A 23,969-nucleotide genomic window follows, 5' to 3' on the forward strand; every position below is an offset into this window, starting at 1 on the left:
GGAAGAGATAGACGTTGCAGCTCAGGGGAAAGTCCAGGAAGAAGGAAGGGCAGTCATGTGCCTGCACTAACAGAACGGACACCGACTGTTCAGATCAGCCGTGTGCAAGCTGAAGTTTCAGGTAAACAGGTAGGAGACCGTCATTTTCATAATTGTAATAATGGCTTTTCAGTAATGTAAAGATCTTGAATAGACCTTATTAATGGTGTGTGTTTAGCTAAACAGGATCTCAGATCTCAGCTGCTTGAGTGTTCTCTGTATCACAGAGTTGCTGTGGTAACATTTCTTCTCTTGCCAAGATATCATATGCTCTTCATGTAGTAATAAGGAAACGAGACATATGGTGGATGGTGTCATCTTATTGAAGAGCTGCTTATAAAGTCATTTCATCTTTCTGCTCTATCTACAGAGCTGTGTTTCCCATGGTGATCTAAATGTTAAGAACACTTTCAAATCTCATATTAATCCTAATTGAAGTATATAAACTCATTTGATCTCATTTTAAACGTATGGCACATTCAGGAGTTTTCCTAATTTCAAGATAAATCAACTTAATTAAAGGCTATTTATATGACATTCAGAGCATTCATATCTCATCCAACAACCATGATCTCTGTAAAGATATAGAGGAGTAGTCTACCTGAGCAGAGAATGAAGTCTCTCTCCCTCTGTGTTGTCACAGCTTCTCCTTGATGTGCTGACATAGCTGGCCGGCTGTGTGCCATTTAGTGCATGTTCGTACCACCGCTCTGCGGCTACCACGGATAACTCTGACCCAAATGACAGCGTCCTTGTGGAAGCGTAGAACCCAGCCTTTGTCAGCACTGTTAGAGCATTAACACCTTTAGCTGCGATCCACCACCTCAGCCGTCGCCGTGTTGAAAGCTGTTGAGAGGCAATCGTATTGCTCTGAATATCAAATTATGCACCTTTAAATTTAAGTGAATTTTAGTTTTTATCTTCACATCACTTCAGTAACATATGAACCTGAGCTGCTATGACTTAAGTTGAATAAATGTTCTGCTAAGAGTTGACTTAACTCATTAAATTGTTTTGAAATGAACATGATCAGCATATGACCTGCTTCTCAGTATGCGTGTTTGAGAGTTAAACCCATACATGGGTTGTAATAATAATAATAACTAGAAAATTTCACAAGAAATTTTAACAGTGTGGCTTCTACTGCCCGAAGACGTCACAATAAATAGCTACACACGCTGATGTTACCGGTAGTATCATTGAGGTTTGATTGAGATATCGCTTCTCTCTTTTCTGCATCTTAGATTCATACTCTTGGATTGAATCTTGTATTCGTGATGGACAGTCTACAAATGGCTCCCGTCATTTCTGTACTGGACATGTACATCTTCGTTTGAGAAGCCTTTGGAAATTATGGGAGCTAACGCTAAGTTGAGACAAACAAGTTGAGACAAACAATATCAAGGTTATTGTCTTTAATGAATTCACTGAGGAAGTTGAAGCATTTAAGCTAAAGCAGTTGAAGTTGAGAATTTAAAGTCCTGGTGTCATTTCAAGTGTAAGATCTGAAAGCAGTTGAAACTAGAAAATGCATTTCCTGCTGAAAATGCGTTGGAATGCTGAAAGCTGAAATTAATTGTAAAAAATTTGCTGAAAATTAAGAAATAGGAGACTACCCGTCTGAAAAATGTTGAAGCCTGAAAGCATTTAAACTGCACTGCTGAAAACCCTTCTAGTTGAAATGTCTAACTATGGTGTCTGTAGCTGAAAGTATGAGAAGAAGAAGGCTTTGAAAGTTGAAGAAGTTTAACAGGATTTGAAGATTTTCTCCATAGAGATCCCATTAAAAAAAACTTGCAAATAGCTTAATAATTCAAAAAATTTAAAGATTACAAATATGAAGTCATTTCACCCCTCTCCTGAAAGAGCTGAACATTTCGATATTCGAATGGTTTCTGTGGCTTAAAAAATGTCAGCAGGAGTGATATTTGTAGTAGTAGTACTAGAAGTTGTAGTAGAAGTATCATTAGTAGTAGAATTATTAGTATATCACACTTTAGAAGAAGTAGTAGAAGTAGTAGTATCAGTAGTAATAGTAATAGCTGTAGATGTTTTTGAAGCAAAATTTAACATTGGTCTCTATGGAGCAGAAAGTTGGTTTTCCTCTCAATTACAGGCTTCTGTGCCAAATGTGTAAATCTGTGGGATTCCACAGTCATTTGTCTACGACAAGGACAAGATTAGCTACTTCTACATCCAGAAATGATGCATGAAGAGTGAAGATTGTGGACACAGTGGCAAAAGACAAATGTTTTTTTCACAAGAATCTCAAGCTGCTCTTCACTCTAGCGGTGACATCACACACTCTAAGCTGCTCTAAGCTGACTCTAAGTCAGAAAATGACTGAAAAAATCATAGAAGTTAAATTGCTGCAGTTCAAAAAGTGTAAAAGATATCAAAAAGCTGAATTATGCGGCAATAGCTCAGGATTTTCTCAACATTTTAAAGTTAAAATGGTGTCTGTAGCTGAAAGTATGAGGAAGTAGAAGGATTTGAAAGTTGAAGAGGATTTGAACATTTTCTCCATAGAAACCCATTTTAAAAAAACAATTACAAAAAGCTTAATAATTCAAAAAGTTTAAAGATTATAAATATGAAAAGTAATAGCACCCCTCTGCTGAAAGAGCTGAACATTTTGATAGTTGAACGGTTGTTCAACTATCAAAATGATTGTTGGAATGCTTTACAGCATTCCAACAATTAGTATAAGCGGAGTGACTGAATGATCAGTTGTATTTAAAATGGTAAATAGACTGTACTTGTATTTCTCTTTTCTAGTCTTCCGACCACTCAAAGCTCTTTAACACTACATGTCATCATTCACACCCATTCATACACTGATGACAGCATAACACCATGCAAGGTGCCACCTGCTCATCAGGACTAACTAACATTCACACACCGTAGGCACAGCTACAGGAGCAACTTGGGTTTACGTGTCTTGCCCAAGGACACATCAACATAGCGGAGCCGGGGATCGAACCACCGATCCTCTGAGTGAGCCACAGTGGTAGAGCAGGGTCTGCCACAGTTTGTATGCAACACTGAGAGAAGTGGAACTAACAGTTGAGGGGGAAAAAGTAGCTGCAATGTCAGTCAGTGTCTGCAAAAAAAGCAGTTACTGTGTCATGTAACGTCAGTTTTGAAAATTCTGGGCAATGCACACTATTGTTGGAATCAGAAGTGGAAAAATAAACTGCCATTTATCAAAAAACTGTAAGAGAGTAGATCTTTACCACCTTGGCAAGAGTAACACGTTGTATGTCTGCTTGTGTATGTGACTAAATATTTAGTACATTTTTAATTTGCACATTTCTTCCGTTTTAGAAATGGGGCCCTTAGTGACTCAGCTCTTTGGCCTGATCTCACTCACTGTTGCCCTAGACAACGGATTACTGAAGACTCCCCCGATGGGATGGATGGCCTGGGAACGCTTTCGCTGTGATACTGACTGTAAAGATGACCCGGAGAACTGCATCAGGTATAATCAGTTTGGGAATTTCTGTGATTTCAATTACCCTGGATATTGTGAGCAAAGCTATTGAAGGTTTAATCACTGAGAAGATAAGGGACTGATTGAAACCAATCAACAAAGACAATACGCTCAGATGCTGGAGGAGAGAGAAAGAGGAGGCTGTGTCAGAGTAGGAAACCACACCATGAGGTAGTTTTGATGGGAGCTGTGGATGCTTGCTGTAGAAAGGGGCTGAAACAATGAATCACGCTTTCAGTCAAACCTCATGCTTAAGAGCTTGAGGAGTGTGAACATGAGGTCAATGCCAGGCTACAGTGCAATGAAAGGTTTGTAAGATAGGTCTAGAGCTTTCAAAATGAACGTAGTCAATCATTTTGCTGTTGATGTCGTTTAAAGTGAAAGTGTGAGGCACCGGTAGTTACTTCCACACTACTGAGGTGAAGTTTAGTATTTATACAGACGTTTTGGGTTTAGTGTGATAATAGGCTCACAGCCAATATGCAATCCCCTAAATATGTTATTTTATTCATAGAAAATATTTAGAAATCAATGCGGCCTTGGCCAGTGACTTAACTTTCCACCATATTTAATTGAAATCTTGTTAAAGGATGCAGAAAACTGGACTTAAAGTATATCAATGTGTTTCATGCATGGCTGACGAGCTGTGTTCCTTCCCTCTGTCCACCGCGTCCACAGCGAGGCCCTGTTCAGAGACACAGCTGACCGACTGGCAGAAGATGGCTGGAAGGAGCTGGGCTATGAATATGTGATCATAGATGACTGTTGGATGTCCTTGCTGAGAGATGAACACGGGAGATTACAACCTGACCCCTCCAGGTTGGTCTACTTGTCTCACTTTGTGTTCCATTAACATTCATTCAATTGCAACACATTCTCACAGCAATGCGTCATATAACGCAGCTTGGTCAGTGAAAATAAGCTTCATACTATGTGTTGGAGCTATTTATTAGATATTAGTGTTTTGTTATTTAATTTATAAGTAGTATTGTTTAATTATTCTAGACGTTTGATATATTAAGATTGTTTTTTCTCTTTAATAGTAATTTATTTAGTTATATTATTTCTTGTTGTTTGGGTAATTACTGTGGGCACCTGTGGCTATATACAGTATATGAGTAGACATATAGGACCATCATGCACCGGGGTGGGCTTATAGTTTTTACCAGCACAACAGCAGTTTTCTTTGTTCTTTTTGTTTGTTTGCTTTACTAAATAAATAAGAAAATGGGAATCCTGCATGGACAATCCACTCTCTTCTGCCTGCGTAAAATACCGACCACGGTGCATCAGTGGCCTTTGATTATTGTTTGTTTTATTTTGATTTATTCGACAAATGGCCATTGCACTATGAGCTCTTTGTAGCCCTCTTGTGTTTAGCACGTCACGTTGACGGCGTGTCTTTTCAAAATAAACGTCTGTCTTCTAAGGAAGTTAGGTTTTGGCAACAACAACACTTAGTTTTAGGAAGAGAACGTGGTTGTGGTGGGGTCGATACAAAAAAAGGGATACCATTTGTATTTCATCAAAGAATACAAGTGTCTGTGCAAGCAACACTCTACTCTTTGCTTCACTGCTGTTGTCGTGGTGTGTGCATTCAGAGAGCTGACCGGCACATGGTCGCAATGACAGAGGAGCATGTTTGAGCTACTTCACAGCTGTGCAACATGGTTTAGTGCAGTTTGTGCTTTTGATAAATTATTTGCACTACGAAACGCTTTAAAACATTCATTGTTCTCAACAAATAAATGTTTGCACATTGTTTACTAAAATACACGTTTTTATGTTTGCACATTCAATTCACAACAACAAACTAAAAAGTGTAGCGTGAAATGTGACGTAAAACTGGTTAAAAATGTAAATTTGTGAAGGGGAGCGGACAAGTACACAAAACCCTAACTAACGCATTAATGAGCCATCTGAAAAAATAAATGTAATTGTGCGAAGTGTAAATGTTTTTATTTCTGCTAACCTATCCTATCAAGGACAAATTATACTTCCCATGTTTGCATATCTGTGAAGGTTTGTGTGGCATACATTTGTGCATCTCCCCATGGCCTTTTTCTCAAGGGTCTGAGGGGAATTGTACAGGTATGTGCTGACAAACTTGTGTGTCCAGTTTCCTGTATGCAGACACCCAATGTAGTATGAACCAAATCAGCTGCTGTCCATGTCATTGTCTGGCTTGGAGTTTATCCAGCTCGCGACCTCCGATTTATTGGTCTCAACCCCTGGTAGGGAGCTGCTGTGTTACAGAATAATGCCACCTTCTGGACTTGTGTCTGCTGGGGCTCACCCTGATGCTCCTCTAGTGCGGTAAAACCAAAATGGAAGCTGTCAGGATTTCTTAAAAGGAACATTTGCCGATTTTCAAGCTTATCTCCCCCTATCCAAGTTTGGTATATCGTGTGAAAACCGTCTGCAGTTGCAAAATCTGTTGTGACGAGGACGCTTGAGGCTGCAGCTGGGAGCATGGCTGATGGAGACCCTTCAGAATCTGTGCTGCCATGAGCAAACACTGACTTGCTCTCTGATCAGGAGTGAAAGTAGTTTGAAGTTCTTGCTGGTACTACTGCCCCAAACTTCATTGCTTTCTATTGTTCTCCTCCCATCCCCAGCTGCAGCCTATGCAGTTTTAATAGATCAAATTGAACAGATAAAACAGATCAGATGTTTGCCATGGGTCCTAAATTCAAGTTTGACACACTATCCACAGGGAAAGGATGCTCTATCAGTCATTTTGAAGGAAATGGACACAGATGCAGCAGATACACATTTCCTCATGTGCTCTGTCTGTTTTCGTTTTACACAACTAACTGTATGTTGACCAAATGTTAGCAGATGGGTTTTCTTGTTGGAAAAGCGTTTGTGACAACAATGAAACCCAGAGAGAGAGGGCTGTGTGTGCGTTACTATGCATGGCAGTTTTCCTCCAGACAGGGGTGTGCTGGACACCTTACTCAGGATGCCAAAGATAAACTGGAATAGACAACCAAGATCAACATTGTATTTTTCTAACTGCGTGGTCTTCCTCTGAAGGAGTTCTGGCTACTCAGCAGGCAGCTGGATGGCAGAGAGAGACAGCGTGTACAGCTGGTATGAATTCACATCCGACTCAGTGAATTAAAGATTTATTTAGACCAACCAGAGTGGCAGCTTGTTGGAACAGTAACCAAGACGTTTTTGGTGATTTGATTTTGTTTCCGTCCAGTTTAAATAAAGTGTGTTTATGATGAGTTATAAAAGGTTTTAGTTCAGTGTTAAAGAGACAATTCAATTCAAAAGGTGTACCGTTTTATTTTTCGGTTTACATGTAAGAATATTTCCTTGACTGATGTTTTTGTGAGTTTATTTTGTTTATTTGTCAGAAGTAGCAAAATCGCTGCTCGCGAGCAATGCATCCTGGTACGTGTAGGCACCGCCGGTACAGCTCTGTAGTAGGAGGGATCAGCTTTCTCCGTCAATGCAGCACGCAGGGGGGGAATTTATTTCTTCAGTGATCTACAATTACCATCAGCGCTGATTCGACATCCACATAAAAGATGGCGAATTTTCCCTTTAAGTACAAATGGGGCCTGTTTGACTGAAACATCTCAATAATCAGGGGTCATGGTTGAATCAGCTCCTTGTAAAGTAATAGTTTGTGCTTGTTTCCCTCTAGGTTCCCAGGGGGCATTGCAAAACTGGCAAGGTATATCCATGACCGTGGATTGAAGCTGGGCATCTATGCAGACATGGGCACTCACACATGTATGGGATTCCCTGGCACCACACTGGATAAAATCGAGATCGATGCCCAGACCTTTGCTAGTTGGGGGGTAGACTATCTGAAGTTTGATGGCTGTTCCTCAAATCCTGTAGAACAAATGCTGGGTAAGATCATACTAACCAACTAAATGGCATGGAATGAAATCATTGAAAACCTAGAATTCTTAAGTACAATAAGCCACAAGAGATGGTGGACAAGCTATATTAAGTGTTTTCATGTGTCGCACAGGTTACCCTCTGATGTCCAAGGCTTTGAATGCTACAGGCAGACCAATGGCCTACTCCTGTAGTTGGCCTGTCTATATTGGAGGCCTTCCCCCTAACGTGAGTGTCATCCTCACACCAGCTGATGAGTCATTGGGACTTGGATTTTTAATGCCAATATTGTTATTTTCTTTTATGTTCTTTATTTATTCACCTATTGGTGCACTTCCATCCCCTCGAATGGAAAAGACAGAAAGCCCACATAGGTCACTGACTCTCTGAGCTGGTGTCAGGACTAGGAGTAGTGCTGTCTTGAGAGAGATTTGTGCTATCAGCTCAAAAGGGGGACCCCAAATGCGTGCAGCACCAGCGGAAAATCCACTGTGGTCATCACAGTGGGATTTACTGATTTACCGACCTGCTCCACTGGATGAACCTACCACTATCACTTATGGGCAGATAAGCCGCTGTACAAATGCCAATACTTCATCAAATATTTTCACAATGATTCCTACTCAACACACCCTCACCTGGTTCAAGAATTAAACTGGCCACTCTGCAAAAACTATAAACACAAGGAGGACTCGAAGCCTTACATTTTTTCCATTACTCTTTGGCAAATAAACTTCAATACATTTTCAAATGGGTCCACCCCAATCAATCAGAAAACACAAAGTTATATGTAGAACAAAGAGTTTGTAAAGAAATTCAGATTTCAGATTCATCATTATCTATTAAACACCATCCTTGTTTCAAAACATTTACAATAGGAAAACTCTGACAGCCTGGTGGAAATTCCACAAAATCATACTCGCCACTTTAGTACCATCTAATTTTATTCCCATCTGAAACAATCCTGATTTTCTAAGTAACAAGAAACCACTTAATTTCCACACATGGGCCAATAAAGGCATCACACATCTCAAACACATTTCCGTAATATGCTATTTTAATTCCTCCACCTAGTCCAGAACTTTGGGAGCAAACAATTTCTGAAATATCTGCAACCAAAATCATTGGTTTAAACTAAATGTTACATTATGCCCACCCACCAACCTACATCTTCTTCCCTCAACCTCAAAGTTCAGAAATCCCTTTCCCCCCCAAAATCCTCTCCACAGTATATAGAATAATATCAGTCTGACAAAACACTCTCCATACCATCAAGAAAAATCACTCCTGAGGCCGACTTCTGGAACCAAGTTTACAAAAACATATAGTTCATGATTAAAACGGCAACCTACAACTCAAACAGTATAAGATACTCCACAGCATTCACTACACTGGCCAAAATAACTATTTAAAATGTGATCTGTTCACACTGCACACAAAATAGGGTTAGCTATGTTCACTCCGCTTGACACTGTAGACCAGAAACACTTTTTGGAAAGAAATCACCACCTGTGTCTCAATTCAGGGGCTGCATCCTTCGGAGGACCCAGCCTTCGCGGTCTACATGGGCCACATGCTTTGAGGGCCGCGAAGGCTAGACCGCGCGGTCTCCGAAATGAGACGGTCTACGCTGCTCCCGTGACCTAAAATATATATAAAGTGTATATATATATATATATATATATACATTTATAGTGTATATATACCAGTGGTGGGCCGTCAGGCCCTGCAAGGCCTTCTCTGCTGGCCTAAACAGAATCACAAAGTTAGAGCTATTTTATAATTTTATATTTTTCTTAAATACAGTACATGTATTATAATTTATAAAAATATTTTTCCCATCATCTTATTTTCTCATTGCACAGCTACTGTCTTCCTCAGTTGCTCTGCTTCCAGTGCAGCTTGTTTTAAGTAGAGCTTTTATCCAATCAGATTTCACCTCTGTGTCTCTAGGTAAGAAGAGAGGCCCGAGGCCTGCAGACTCACAAGTGAATCCCTTTGCACTTTAAGTGAATGGGGACGATATTGTTGATTGTCATAGTCTTCAACCAATCAGATCTTTAGTTAGACATGTTTGGCGTATTCTTTGACGTGCCAGAGCCTGCTAGCTGGCCTACAAGTACGTCAGCATTACGTGCAGCTCAGTTTCCAGGTGCAGCTCTGCAGTGAGGTAAAGCGTGTGCTGTGATTGGTCAGTGGGCGAGCACGTGACTGAAACTTAACAGCAGAGGCTTAGTCGAAGTAGTGAGAGTTCAAATAGAAAGATATGGAAGAAATTATGACATTTTTTGCATTTTGCTTGGTGTAGATTATTATTTTTTTACCTAGCTTTGTTTTTTATCATTCAATGGCTGAAGAGGAGAAACAGATTTGTGAGTTGGGATTTAACCGTGGGATTAAACTCTTTGTCAACAAAGAAAGGAGGATGGAGTTTGGTAAATCAACTGCATTTGTAAGTCAACTGCGTTTGTTTTTTTACATCCAATATGTGAATGGCCCTCGAGTGTGTAGCAGAATGCATGTTGCTGCTGTTGTTTTCCCGTTAAGCTAGTTAGCGTAGCCTCCCAGAACACTTGCGGAGCCCCAGCTGTGCGGACTCGTTTTCAGTGGGTCGCGGGCCTTTGCCTGACAAAAAAAAGAAAATCTTGTGCTTTTATTGTGGAAGATATTTTTTGTGCAGCGCAATTATTCCAGCATTTACGGTACTTGTTCAGCGGTGCAGGAAAAACACCGACCAATGCGTTGTGAATCACATCACGTGATGTGTCAGCTCAGCCAATCAAATATGGGCATTCTGACAAGTTTCCTGACTCGAGTGACATGTACACACACCGTGACACAGGGGGCTGAGACGAGGAAAGAGATAGCAGAGCAGTATATCCAATACCTGAGTTGGGAAAGTCAAATCATAAGGTCTCCAAAAGAGGAGAATGGATCGCTGCTTGTCATTAAGGGGTGATCGTGGGTCCTGCAGCCAGACCAGTTGAGAAACACTGTACTACCTGAGCGCTGAAACATTATATTTCCGTCTATTTATGCTTCTGCATCTTCCTAATGCACTGGTATTATTCAAACGTATTGTTTGGTTAGTAAGACTCGTACTGAACCACGCTTAGCTAGCTTGGCCTAGCCGCACTCATCTGCATGTCCGTAGTTCTCCCCTCTTTTTTCTTTCTGGAAAAACGCGGTGTCTGTGTCGACTCTTTGAGTCCTTCCTTTTACTCCTCATCGCCAATGAAATGTTTCTGTAGTGTAGTTATGCACCAGATGAACAACGACTTGATGTACTGCAACAGGCTTTTATTTGGACGCTCGTACACACACTGTTCATGCGGTCTTGCTGACTTCCTGTCTATATATTGTACCTCCCACAAGGTGGCGTGACTGTGAACATCACAAATACCACACATATCGCAACTGGAAAAACTTATTTCGATGGAAAATCTGTCCACCTCTGTCATAACCCCACTTCCCTTGGTCGTCACTCATTAGGTTATTGCAATCCTTATTCCATCCATAGTGTTACTTTCGTTTAGCTATTATTATTATTATTAATATAACTTTTTCCCCTGTGTCCACTAATGATATTTTGACCGCACGCATGTGTATTAGTTCCTACACATCCATCAGTCAACATACACACAGACAAACAAACAAACATACATACACACATACAAAAATACATACATACATACATAATTATACACACAAACATACACATACATATATACACACACACACGTACACATGCACATACATACACTCATGCATACATATATGTATACATATACACATAAAAAGGTCCATAAAATCTTTGTTCGCAGTCTGTTTCCTTGGTCCTACCAGGTGAACTACTCTTTTCTGGGTGATATCTGTCACCTGTGGAGGAATTACTATGATATCCAGGACTCATGGGACAGTGTGCAAGGCATCATTGAGTGGTTCTCCAACAACCAGGATGATCTGCAGCCGGCTGCGGGGCCCGGACGATGGAATGACCCTGACATGGTATGATGGATGGGTCTTTATTATTGATCCTGTACCATAAGACATTACACAACTGGTCATAGAGGCAATCAGAACCCTAACTGTTGTCTCTCAAGGTGCGTTCACAGCCAAGGTTACTCTATTCCAAACCATAGTAAATATGTTTTCTTTACTGGTATTTTTGTATTTGGTTTGTTTGTGTTCATGCTGTCAGATTGCATGACTTGTATGCAGAAGTCTGACTTACCAGTAGCTTGTATATTGGACAGAGTTTAGCTAAAGTCATCCTTTCCCTGTGAGAATAGCCACACAACATTTCCACTGTTTAGGCCTTCTAACCACACAAAGCTGTTGTGCTCAACACAACCTCCAGCTCCATGTTTGTCTGATTAAGTGTGCGCTGACAGTAGGGTTCAAGCGCTCTGAGGACCTCCTTGCCTATCAATCTCCATACTTATCAGCTATCTGTATGACGACAGATAAGCCTCTGGCAGCAAGGGGCTATGTTTCTGAGGTTTCTGGTGTCAAATATACAGATGGTGCTTTTCAAAAATGGTGGATGAGTCTGAAACAACAGTATTGTGTCATAGTGTCGATGAAGAAAACAAGCTTTTCCAAAACTGTGATGTTTGCTTTCACAAATGAGTGGATGCTGTTGGACAGTAATGTGAAGGAGCCCCCCACTCTCTTGCTTCTCAGCTCTTCTTACTCTTACCAGGGTTCCCATGCATCCTGGAAAACCTGAAAAACAGTTGACCAATTTTACAGTCATTGAAACACATGGATAATGAGAGAAAAAGTCAAATGTCCTGGAACATGCTTGTGTTTCTTTATTATTTCAATATTCTCCTATTTTCCTTCTGCTGAGAATGAATGAACTACAAGGCTATCTATCAGAGCTCCCCAAAACAAATAAGATTAGCATCTGAAAGGAAAAAGTTATGTTCAGGATCATGCTAATGTTCAAATGGTAGTTTATGGACGAGAGTATTTTGAACTGCTCTCGGGGTATGTTGTGGAAACTTTGTGAACATAGTAGAATAGTACATAGTAGTTCTGGCCAGATCAATCACTTAACACCGTTACACTGTTGTTGTTTGGTTAAATCTTTGCACTACTGTTTAGTTTAGTTAGCTATTTTAATATTATTCTATTTATTATATATATTGTGGATTTGATATTTGCATTTGATATTTACAATTTGTACTCTGTTATTTTTACTTGTACCATAATTGCTGCTGTAGCGAAAAAATGTCCACTCGCGGTATTAATAAATGACCTATCTATCTATCTAGTAGTACATGCAGTTAACTCTAAATACCGTAAGTTACATTATCCTTTAAGTGTAAATATTAGTCACTGTTGGCTGCTAACTGTGGTAGGTTTTATTATATTACTTTATGTTCAATTTGTCATAATTTCTAAGCATGGAAGAGATTATTTCATAGATAAGCTATAAGCATAAGATATAGCTATTAACTGCATGTCTCTTAAATCCGATTTCAACATAGAAGAACATATTAGTGTATGGCACCAAGCCGGTCTGTCATACCAGCTAGATCATTGCTGGAAAAGTCCTGGACAATGACGTCTAGAAAAGAGTGGGAGTCTTGCTCTATATTCATTGCCTCCATACTTGTGATATCTCTCCTCAGCTCATCATTGGAAACTTTGGTCTTAGTGTGGACCAGGCTCGCTCTCAGATGGCTCTGTGGACTATAATGGCTGCACCTCTCATCATGTCTAATGACCTCCGAAACCTGGACAACAGTGCAAGGGCCATCCTGCAAAACAAAGTGGCCATTGCCATAAACCAGGACTCCATGGGAATCCAGGGAAGACGCCTGTTACAGGTCCTCATCATTATTGAGACATACGTTTAGTTACAGTAAACAAACAAGGCTGGGAAATAATACACAATAATACACGAATCTGATCATCAACAGTGAGTCACAGTTAAGCATTGTAAAAAAAGTCTCATATTTGTATTGAGGTGTGTGTGACTGTGTGTGTCGTTGCACAGGAGAATCATATTGAGGTTTACTGGAGGCCTCTGTCTCATTCAGCCAGTGTCCTCGTGTTCCTGAGTCGACGGACAGACATGCCCTACCTCTACCACACCTCTCTGGCCAAACTGGAATACGATGCTGGCAACTATGAGGTTTGTTTACCCGCTATGTCTTACCTTGTGTCTCTTCTTTGTACTGAAATGGTTAGTTGATTAATAGATTAGTTGTCCCAGAAAATAATCTAACATTTCAGTAATCAATTAATTATTTCCGTTCAGTGGTTGGAAGACTCGGAACGCGCTATGCAAGTACGGTCCATTTACCATTCATTAAGAATGTCAAATTATCTGGTTCCAGCTTCTCCAAAGATTTCCTGCTGAATATCTTTGGATACTGGACTGTTGGGTTTGAAAATTGAGATGGACATTTTTCACTATTTTATAATTTAAATAATAGCCAATGACTGTATTCATTTTAAAGAAGACAAGACGAACTGTTATTATATCTAGCTTTAAAGCAGCACAAGAAACAGACCAGAGTGATAACTAATAAATCTAACTTGGAAAAGCATATAGAGTAAGTTACCGCAAACTAGTGCCCATAAATGTAAAACCCAGTGGCAAATTGTGGCCCTGCACATTTGGACTTCAATATGATTACAGTATATTTCTTACAACTTGAATAGAAAAATAGATTACCAAATTATCAAAATAAAACATGTTTATTTCTTACTGACATGTGTCTTGACTGCATAATGGTTATAGGGAAATTAATGACAAATATATACATTTCATACTGACTTATGTGCCTGAACACTACAATATATGAAATCAAACATGAAGACACAAAACCTTGGCAAGATCAGTGACTGCTGTCATGTATATATGTACAGTAAAAACTCTTCTTTTTTAAGTTATTGTTTAGTGCTGTATAGTGTTGAGTCCAGAACCTCTCCCTGAACTATGGTCTCCCGCTGCTATCTTTCGTCAGCAGAGTTGTACCAAAAATCAGCTGGATACGGATTATAATCAAAAAAGTATTTAATAATTAACAGAAGCTAAGACAGTTACAAACTGAATTACTCTATCGATAGAATATGTTCCTAGGAGCAGAGATCAAACAAATTCCTCCGCACAGTCCAGCCAAGCTAGTTATCTGTCCGAAGGCTCCGAGTGATCTGATTCTTGTTCTGTGAAACAATGTCTAAGTCCAAAGTGTTTCAAAAGTCCAGTATCAGCTCAGTGATTGGCTGAAATCCAATAGTCCCCTCCTGGCTTCGGACACGATAGTCCGTCCTCATCTGCTTATCACCTCATACGATCATCTTCTGAAAAGCCTCACTCTAAAATCCCTTTCTGGCCCTCATGACTATTCTTTACAGCGTTTAATACATACAGTGACTATACTTTTTCATTTAATACATTCAATGATTATGCTTTTATGGTTTAACACTTCTATAAGTAAATATACTGTAACATAATATCCTCTATCAGTAAACATATTGTAAACATAATACATTCCATAAGTAAATATATTGTGACATTTAATATTCACCACTAGGGGTGCCATTAATCATGCCAAGAATGCTTTAATACTTAAATTCCTCACAATAGCAGGGGTATTGAATTTAAATTCCAAAAGTCCTGGTTGAGAAAATCTCCTTGTGCAAAGGTCCAAAACATGTGACTGTGGAGGTCATCGTCATGTTCAAGAGAGCAGTTTGAGATGACTTGAGCTTTGTAACATGGTGCATTATCCTGCTGGAGGTAGCCATCAGAAGATGGTCCACTGTGGTCATAAAGGGATGGACATGGTCAGCAACAATACTCAGGTAAGCGTGGCGTTTAAACAATGCTCAGTTGGTACTAAGGGGCCCAAAGTGTGTCAAGAAAATATCCCCCCCACCATTACACCACCAGCCTGAACCGCTGATACAAGGCAGGATGGATCCATGCTTTCAATGTTGTTTACGACACATTCTGACCCTACCAGCTGAATGTGGCAGCTGAAATGGAGACTCATCAGACCAGACAACGTTTTTCAATCTTCTGTTGTCACATGTTGGTGAGCCTGTAGCCTCAGTTTCCTGTTGTTAGCTGACAGGAGTGGCACCCGGTGTTGTCTCTGCTGCAGCCCGGCTGCTTCAAGGTTCCACGTGTTGTGCTTTCAGAGATGGTATTCTGCATACCTTGTACATACACACACACACGTGTATATACATACACACACACACACGTGTATATACATACACACACACACACGTGTATATACATACACACACACACACGTGTATATACATACACACACACACACGTGTATATACATACACACACACACACGTGTATATACACACACACACGTGTATATACATACACACACACACACGTGTATATACATACACACACACACACGTGTATATACACACACACGTGTATATACACACGTGTATATACACACACACGTGTATATACACACACACACGTGTATATACACACACACGTGTATATACACACACACGTGTATATACATACACACGTGTATATACATACACACGTGTATATACATACACACGTGTATATACATACACACACACGTGTATATACATACACACACACACACGCGTATATACACATACACGTATATACATACACACACACACACGCGTATATACACATACACGTATATACACACACACGTGTATATACACACACGTATATACACACACACGTGTATATACACACACACGTGTATATACACACACACACGTGTATATACACACACACACGTGTATATACACACACACACGTGTATATACACACACACACGTGTATGTACACACACACACGTGTATGTACACACACACACACGTGTATGTACACACACACGTGTATGTACACACACACGTGTATGTACACACACACGTGTATGTACACACACACGTGTATGTATATACACACACGTGTATGTATATACACACGTGTATATACACACACACGTGTATATACACATATACACACACACGTGTATATACACACACACACACACACGTGTATATACACACACACACACACACACGTGTATATACACACACACACACACACACGTGTATATACACACACACACACACACACACACACACGTGTATATACACACACACACACACGTGTATATACACACACACACACACACACGTGTATATACACACACACACACACGTGTATATACACACACACACACACGTGTATATACACACACACACACACGTGTATATACACACACACACACACACGTGTATATACACACACACACACACACATGTATATACACACACACACGTGTATATACACACACACACACGTGTATATACACACACACACACACACGTGTATACACACACACACACACGTGTATACACACACACACACACGTGTATACACACACACACACACGTGTATATACACACACACACACACGTGTCTATACACACACACACACACGAGTCTATACACACACACGTGTCTATACACACACACGTGTATACACACACACACACACGTGTATACACACACACACACACACGTGTATACACACACACACACACGTGTCTATACACACACACACACGTGTATACACACACACGTGTATACACACACACACACACACACGTGTATACACACACACACGTGTATACACACACACACGTGTATACACACACACACGTGTATACACACACACACACACACACACACGTGTATACACGTGTACACACACGCGTATACACACACGCGTATACACACACGCGCGTATACACACACACACGTGTATACACACACACACGCGTATACACACGCGTATACACACACACACGCGTATACACACGCGTATACACACACGCGTATACACACACACACGCGTATACACACGCGTATACACACGCGTATACACACACACGCGTATACACACACACGCGTATACACACACGCGTATACACACACGCGTATACACACACGCGTATACACACGCGCGTATACACACACACGCGTATACACACACGCGTATACACACGCGCGTATACACACGCGCGTATACACACGCGCGTATACACACGCGTATACACACGCGTATACACACGCGTATACACACGCGTATACACACGCGTATACACACACGCGTATACACACACGCGTATACACACACGCGCGTATACACACACGCGCGTATACACACACGCGCGTATACACACACGCGCGTATACACACACGCGCGTATACACACGCGCGTATACACACGCGCGTATACACACGCGCGCGCGTATACACACGCGCGTATACACACGCGCGCGTGTATACACACGCGCGTATACACACACACGCGCGTGTGTATACACACGCGCGTATACACACACACGCGCGTGTGTATACACACGCGCGTATACACACACACGCGCGTGTGTATACACACACGCGTATACACACACGCGTATACACACACGCGTATACACACACGCGCGTGTACACACACACGCGCGTGTACACACACACGCGCGTGTACACACACACGCGCGTGTACACACACACGCGCGTGTACACACACACGCGCGTGTACACACACGCGCGTATACACACGCGCGTGTACACACACGCGCGTGTACACACACGCGCGTGTACACACACGCGCGTGTACACACACGCGCGTGTACACACACGCGCGTGTACACACACACGTGTACACACACGCGTGTACACACACGCGTATACACACACGCGTATACACACACGCGCGTATACACACGCGCGCGTATACACACACGCGTATACACACGCGCGCGTATACACACGCGCGCGTATGTATACATACGCGCGCGTATACACACGCGCGCGTATACACACGCGCGTATACACACGCGCGTATACACACACGTGTACACACACGTGTACACACACGTGTACACACACACACGCGTACACACACACACGCGTACACACACACGCGCGTACACACACACGCGCGTACACACACACGCGCGTATACACACACGCGCGTATACACACACGCGCGTATACACACACGCGCGTACATACACACGCGCGTATACACACGCGCGTACACACACGCGCGCGTACACACACGCGCGCGTACACACACGCGCGCGTATACACGCGCGCGTATACACACACACGCGTATACACGCGCGCGTATACACACGCGCGCGTATACACACGTGCGTATACACACGCGCGTATACACACGCGCGCGTATACACGCGCGCGTACACACGCGCGTATACACACACACGCGCGCGTATACACGCGCGCGTACACACGCGCGTATACACACACACGCGCGCGTATACACACACGCGCGCGTATACATATATACGCATACATATATACGCATACATATATACGCGCGCGCATACATATATACGCACGCGCATACATATATACGCACGCGCATACATATATACGCACGCGCATACATATATACGCACGCGCATACATATATACGCACGCGTATACATATATACGCACGCGTATAGATATATACGCACGCGTATAGATATATACGCACGCGTATAGATATATACGCACGCGTATAGATATATACGCACGCGTATAGATATATACGCACGCGTATAGATATATACGCACGCGTATAGATATATACGCACGCGTATAGATATATACGCACGCGTATAGATATATACGCACGCGTATATATATACGCACGCGTATATATATACGCACGCGTATATATATACGCACGCGTATATATATACGTATACATATACGTATACGCACGCGTATATATATACGCACGCGTATATATATACGTATACATATACGTATACGCACGCGTATATATATACGCACGCGTATATATATACGTATACATACACGTATACATACACGTATACATACACGTATACATACACGTATACATACACGTATACATACACGTATACATACACGTATACATACACGTATACATACACGTATACATACACGTATACATACACGTATACATACACGTATACATACACGTATACATACACGTATACATACACGTATACATACACGTATACATACACGTATACATACACGTATACATACACGTATACATACACGTATACATACACGTATACATACACGTATACATACACGTATACATACACGTATACATACACGTATACATACACGTATACATACACGTATACATACACGTATACATACACGTATACATACACGTATACATACACGTATACATACACGTATACATACACGTATACATACACGTATACATATACGTATACATATACGTATACATATACGTATACATATACGTATACATATACGTATACATATACGTATACATATACGTATACATATACGTATACATATACGTATACATATACGTATACATATACGTATACATATACGTATACATATATGTATACATATACGTATACATATATGTATACATATACGTATACATATACGTATACATATATGTATACATATATGTATACATATATGTATACATATATGTATATATACATATATGTATACGTATATATACATATATGTATACATATATGTATACATATATGTATACATATATGTATACATATATGTATACATATATGTATACATATATGTATACATATATGTATATATACATATATGTATACATGTATATATATGTATACACACATATATACATATACACATATACACATATATACACACATACACATATATACACACATACACGTATATATACACATGTATGTATATACGTATGTATATACACATATATATATACACATCTCTACATCTATACATACATACATACTAACGGTCTCAGTCAACTTTACAATAAACAATCTCTACATCTTGCCCTCAGTTCAGATTGGAGTGTTTGGTCCAAAGATCCATATTAGGTCTCGCAGTGGCGTTTCACATTGGCGCTTTCAATAATGGCCACAGTATCTGAACATATGAGACAGAGTGGTTTAGTAGCGCCAGCAGGAAGAATGAACAAATACGAGTCCGTCCATTCTTTGTGAAAAGCTCTGTTTTCGAGGTCCACTCTTTTCTTTTTAAAACACGCCATGTGAAACTGCTTCTCTGACTGCTCTCGCTCCGTATCTCCCGTGTCTGTGTTTAAATCTCACTCAACTCACAATGCCTTTCAGAATACAGATATTCAATTGGCTGAGTAGCGTCACGTGAGATATTTACAATGCATGCAATTGGTCGGTGTGTTTCCTGGACTGCTGAACGAGCGCCGTAAAGGCTAGAAAAGCTGTGCAGGTTCAAATAGAAGTGCTCCGCCAAAATGTGTAATTCTCAATTAGCCATCAGTTATACGTCCGCGTCTGGGTTGGACGGCGTCCGGATTGGTCCGCCTATTAGTGACCCCTGTGATAGAGGATCCTCCTCTGTTGCTCTCCCACAGGTTTCTTCCTTTTTCTCCCCGTTAAAACCTCTATAGCCTGAGCGAGCCCCATTTGGGGTTCGAGTACCGGTACAGAGATTCCGAATAGACTTTATCAAGAAATATGAAAAATGGTCCAGACATATAATACCGAAAAAAAAAAAAAGTCCGGGCAAAATCATCATGCAAGCCATTTTACACAATTATACACAAACTAATTCAATACACTAGAAAATGTATCACAATATCAGGATTTTTCTCCAAAGAATCCGCCAACTATGCATCCGAAATTCATCTTTCATCACAAAGCCGGCAGCTATAATGGCGGATGGATACATGATTTCGCACGAGGGCTCGATACGGCGTCGACCCAGCGTGTCCAAATAGACCTCCGACAAAGCATTCAAAAGTCACAGGACAAACCCCAAGAAACCACACACTGCTCTCGAGAACAAAAATTGAAAATCTGCATACCTTTTTGTCATTTTCGTCCCGAAAAAAACAGTTAATCCATTGAAAGTTGCTGCAGCGCTGTAGACCGTTTGCTGCTCCGTCTGCCTGCATTGAAATGAACGTGCTGTGACCTTTCATGATAAAATGGCCCGTATTTTTCTCCTGGACCAATCTATTTTACGCATGGGGGTTGAGCCCACCGTATCAAGATTTTTACTGACTAATGGCTCTCAACTTTCCAAATAACACCCCTGACAGCTTTCAATGGACTATTCCGCACCCAACAAGGTGTCATATGATTAAATCCGCCAATCACAGGCCTTACAAATCCCACCTACACATTGAGTGAGAGCAGATTTTTTTTCATGGATGAGACATATGACATCTGGAAATAACTGAACATGGCTGAAAATGATTCCAAACTGCTTTATTATGATGTATTGAACACTCTTAGTGATAAAGCAAGTGAATATATAGTTAATATGTAGTTATATAGTATATATAATTATAATAGAGCAGCGCAAAATCTGGTTCCAAAAATGAGAATTTGGCTTGAAATTCTGTACTCAGACCTCATTTATGCTGGCCTGCTAAGTAAAATTAGCTTGGACAGACCACAAACCTGTTGTGCTATGACTGTGGAGTATTTTTAGGCTTCAATCTGCATTATTTCAAAAATGTTCAATAAAAGTTCTTTTTTTTCAGGCGAACCTGAAACTTTTCAATTTGAGCTGTGTGCCATCTTCATTCACTATTAACCAGTAACATATACACAATATTTACACACCTGAACAAGTCTCTCACAAGTTTTACCTGTATTATACCATCAAAATTATTAAAATAGACCTTGTAGTTTCAGATCTACAGTCTTTAAGTATGGGTATGCAATTTTCAAGCAGAGGCCTAAAAATAGGGCTAGGGCTATAAAGGTTTTAACGGTTGTTTTTTTGGGGGGAGTTTTTCCTGTTCTGATGTGAGGGTCCTGGGACAGAGGATGTTGCGTGTACAGATTGTAAAGCCCTCTGAATTGAATTAAATTATAGTCTTGAATTTGTCTTTTTTTACTCCAAGCTGCTCTAACAGTGACATTCCCCACCAGTAATAATAAAGTACTCTTTATAAATAGTAGTTCAAAATTGATTTGGTGAAATTTGACAATAATCATCAAATCTGAATGACCTTGTCTTTTTCAGTCTTTGATATGTTGTTCTCTTGCTTTTAGGCCTATGATGTGTTTACTGGCTCAACAGTGACGGAGTTGAATGCCACCACAGAGCTTACATTCTCCATCAATCCCTCGGGGGTTGTCATGTGGTACGTCTACCCAGAACAACAGTCCAAACAGACGGAAACGCTCCACAACCAGCACAATAAAGCCTCACAATTTGCATTCCACAAAGCTAAACCTGTTCATCTTACTGTCTTATGAAGGAACTGTTGTGGAGAAAAAAATGCTACGCCATGTCAGCTCTATTTTGACTTATTGTTGAACAGATGAGACCAGACAACTTTTTATAATTCTGTGTTGTCTTTTTAATTGTTTAGAGGGGCCTTTTCCGTCAATTAAAAAAAACCATTTACTAATTATTGTCCTTGTTTGTGATGTTTGTGCCCAGAAGTAAATACAAGTAATTTTGTCCAAATCTAGTTTAAATGGCGACACAATTAATAGATAAAATCAGGGTTCGAAGTAACTAATGTAATTGAATCATTACTGAAACAAAGTAATATTTTTGTGAGCTGGTACTTTTTGGAGTATACTGTAAAAACAGTAATTTAAATGTACTGAAGTATTTTGTGCTACATTTCAATTCAATTTATTTTGTATAGTCCCAAATCACAAATTTGCCTCAGAGGGCTTTACAATCTGTACACATATGACATCCTCTGTCCCAGGACCCTCACATCAGAACAGGAAAAACTCCCCAAAAAAGGCCTAGCACAACACACAAATCCGCAACACTGCAATAGAATGAAGAATGACGTCATTATGGGTTGTGGTAAAAAATAAGCATTATTGTACCTCGACATCAGTAGAAAGGTTGCATCTACGGTATATCTGTTAATCAATGATTGAGTGCACCACCCGGTTGCCTGAACATAAGGTGCATGCTGGGTCTTGCTAAAATACGATATACTTACATGTTCATGGTGGATCCTCCTCTCCGCCTTGTCCTTTTCTCTGGACTATTTCTGTCCTCTCACTTCTCTGCAGGCCCGGCACCGTTCCCTGAACCACTCCCCCACTATGTCCCCTCCGCAGCTGAGCCCAACCACACACCGACCCTCTGATAGAAAGACGGCCCTGCTATCCACAAACACAAAAACCTGTTCACCACATCCCTCCTTTTATTACCCTCTTGCTTACCCTATGAACCATGAATACCTACTGCACAGCAGCAGTCTTCAGGCTCCACCTGGAAGATAACTGGGTCCAATACCCAGACACCCAACAGGCCGTGCAATGCTCTTGTTACAGAGTCCAGAACATGACCATGATCACCAGAATAAAAAAACAGAAACCAAAACATGCAGTTAGCAGGAAACCACCAGAAACTAGTTTCCTTCAATAAAACCAGGAACAGAATTTAACACCACAGCAAGAGCAGCCCATACACAGCTAACATCACTGCCTCCATGTCCCTCTGACTGCCTAACTAAACTCCCCCCTAGTCTTCAGGTGC

General features: G+C 40.8%; 1 protein-coding gene across 3 annotated transcripts; it reads left to right on the plus strand.

The window, feature by feature from the left end:
* LOC142964832 (alpha-N-acetylgalactosaminidase-like) lies at positions 1-22,869 on the plus strand. 3 transcript variants are annotated; one of them, XR_012957582.1, is made up of 10 exons: positions 1-129; positions 3,367-3,520; positions 4,211-4,351; positions 7,194-7,405; positions 7,530-7,624; positions 11,243-11,404; positions 13,039-13,236; positions 13,407-13,544; positions 15,064-15,223; positions 22,508-22,644. XR_012957582.1 is itself a non-coding variant. In XM_076105369.1 (9 exons), the coding sequence occupies exons 2-9, from the start codon at positions 3,369-3,371 to the stop codon at positions 22,712-22,714; spliced, it is 1,305 nt and encodes a 434-aa protein (XP_075961484.1). In that variant the 5' UTR covers positions 1-129; positions 3,367-3,368; the 3' UTR covers positions 22,715-22,869. The 3 variants fall into 3 exon arrangements, 2 of the variants coding, with proteins under 2 accessions (XP_075961484.1, XP_075961485.1); XM_076105369.1 differs by lacking the exon at positions 15,064-15,223 and having other exon boundaries at positions 22,508-22,869; XM_076105370.1 differs by lacking the exon at positions 15,064-15,223 and having other exon boundaries at positions 13-121; positions 22,508-22,869.
* Positions 22,870-23,969: the final 1,100 nt, after the last annotated feature.

This window comes from Anarhichas minor, unplaced genomic scaffold, assembly GCF_050575085.1.
Source record: "Anarhichas minor isolate MPS153535 unplaced genomic scaffold, ASM5057508v1 ptg000032l, whole genome shotgun sequence".
NCBI classification, from domain to species: domain Eukaryota; kingdom Metazoa; phylum Chordata; class Actinopteri; order Perciformes; family Anarhichadidae; genus Anarhichas; species Anarhichas minor.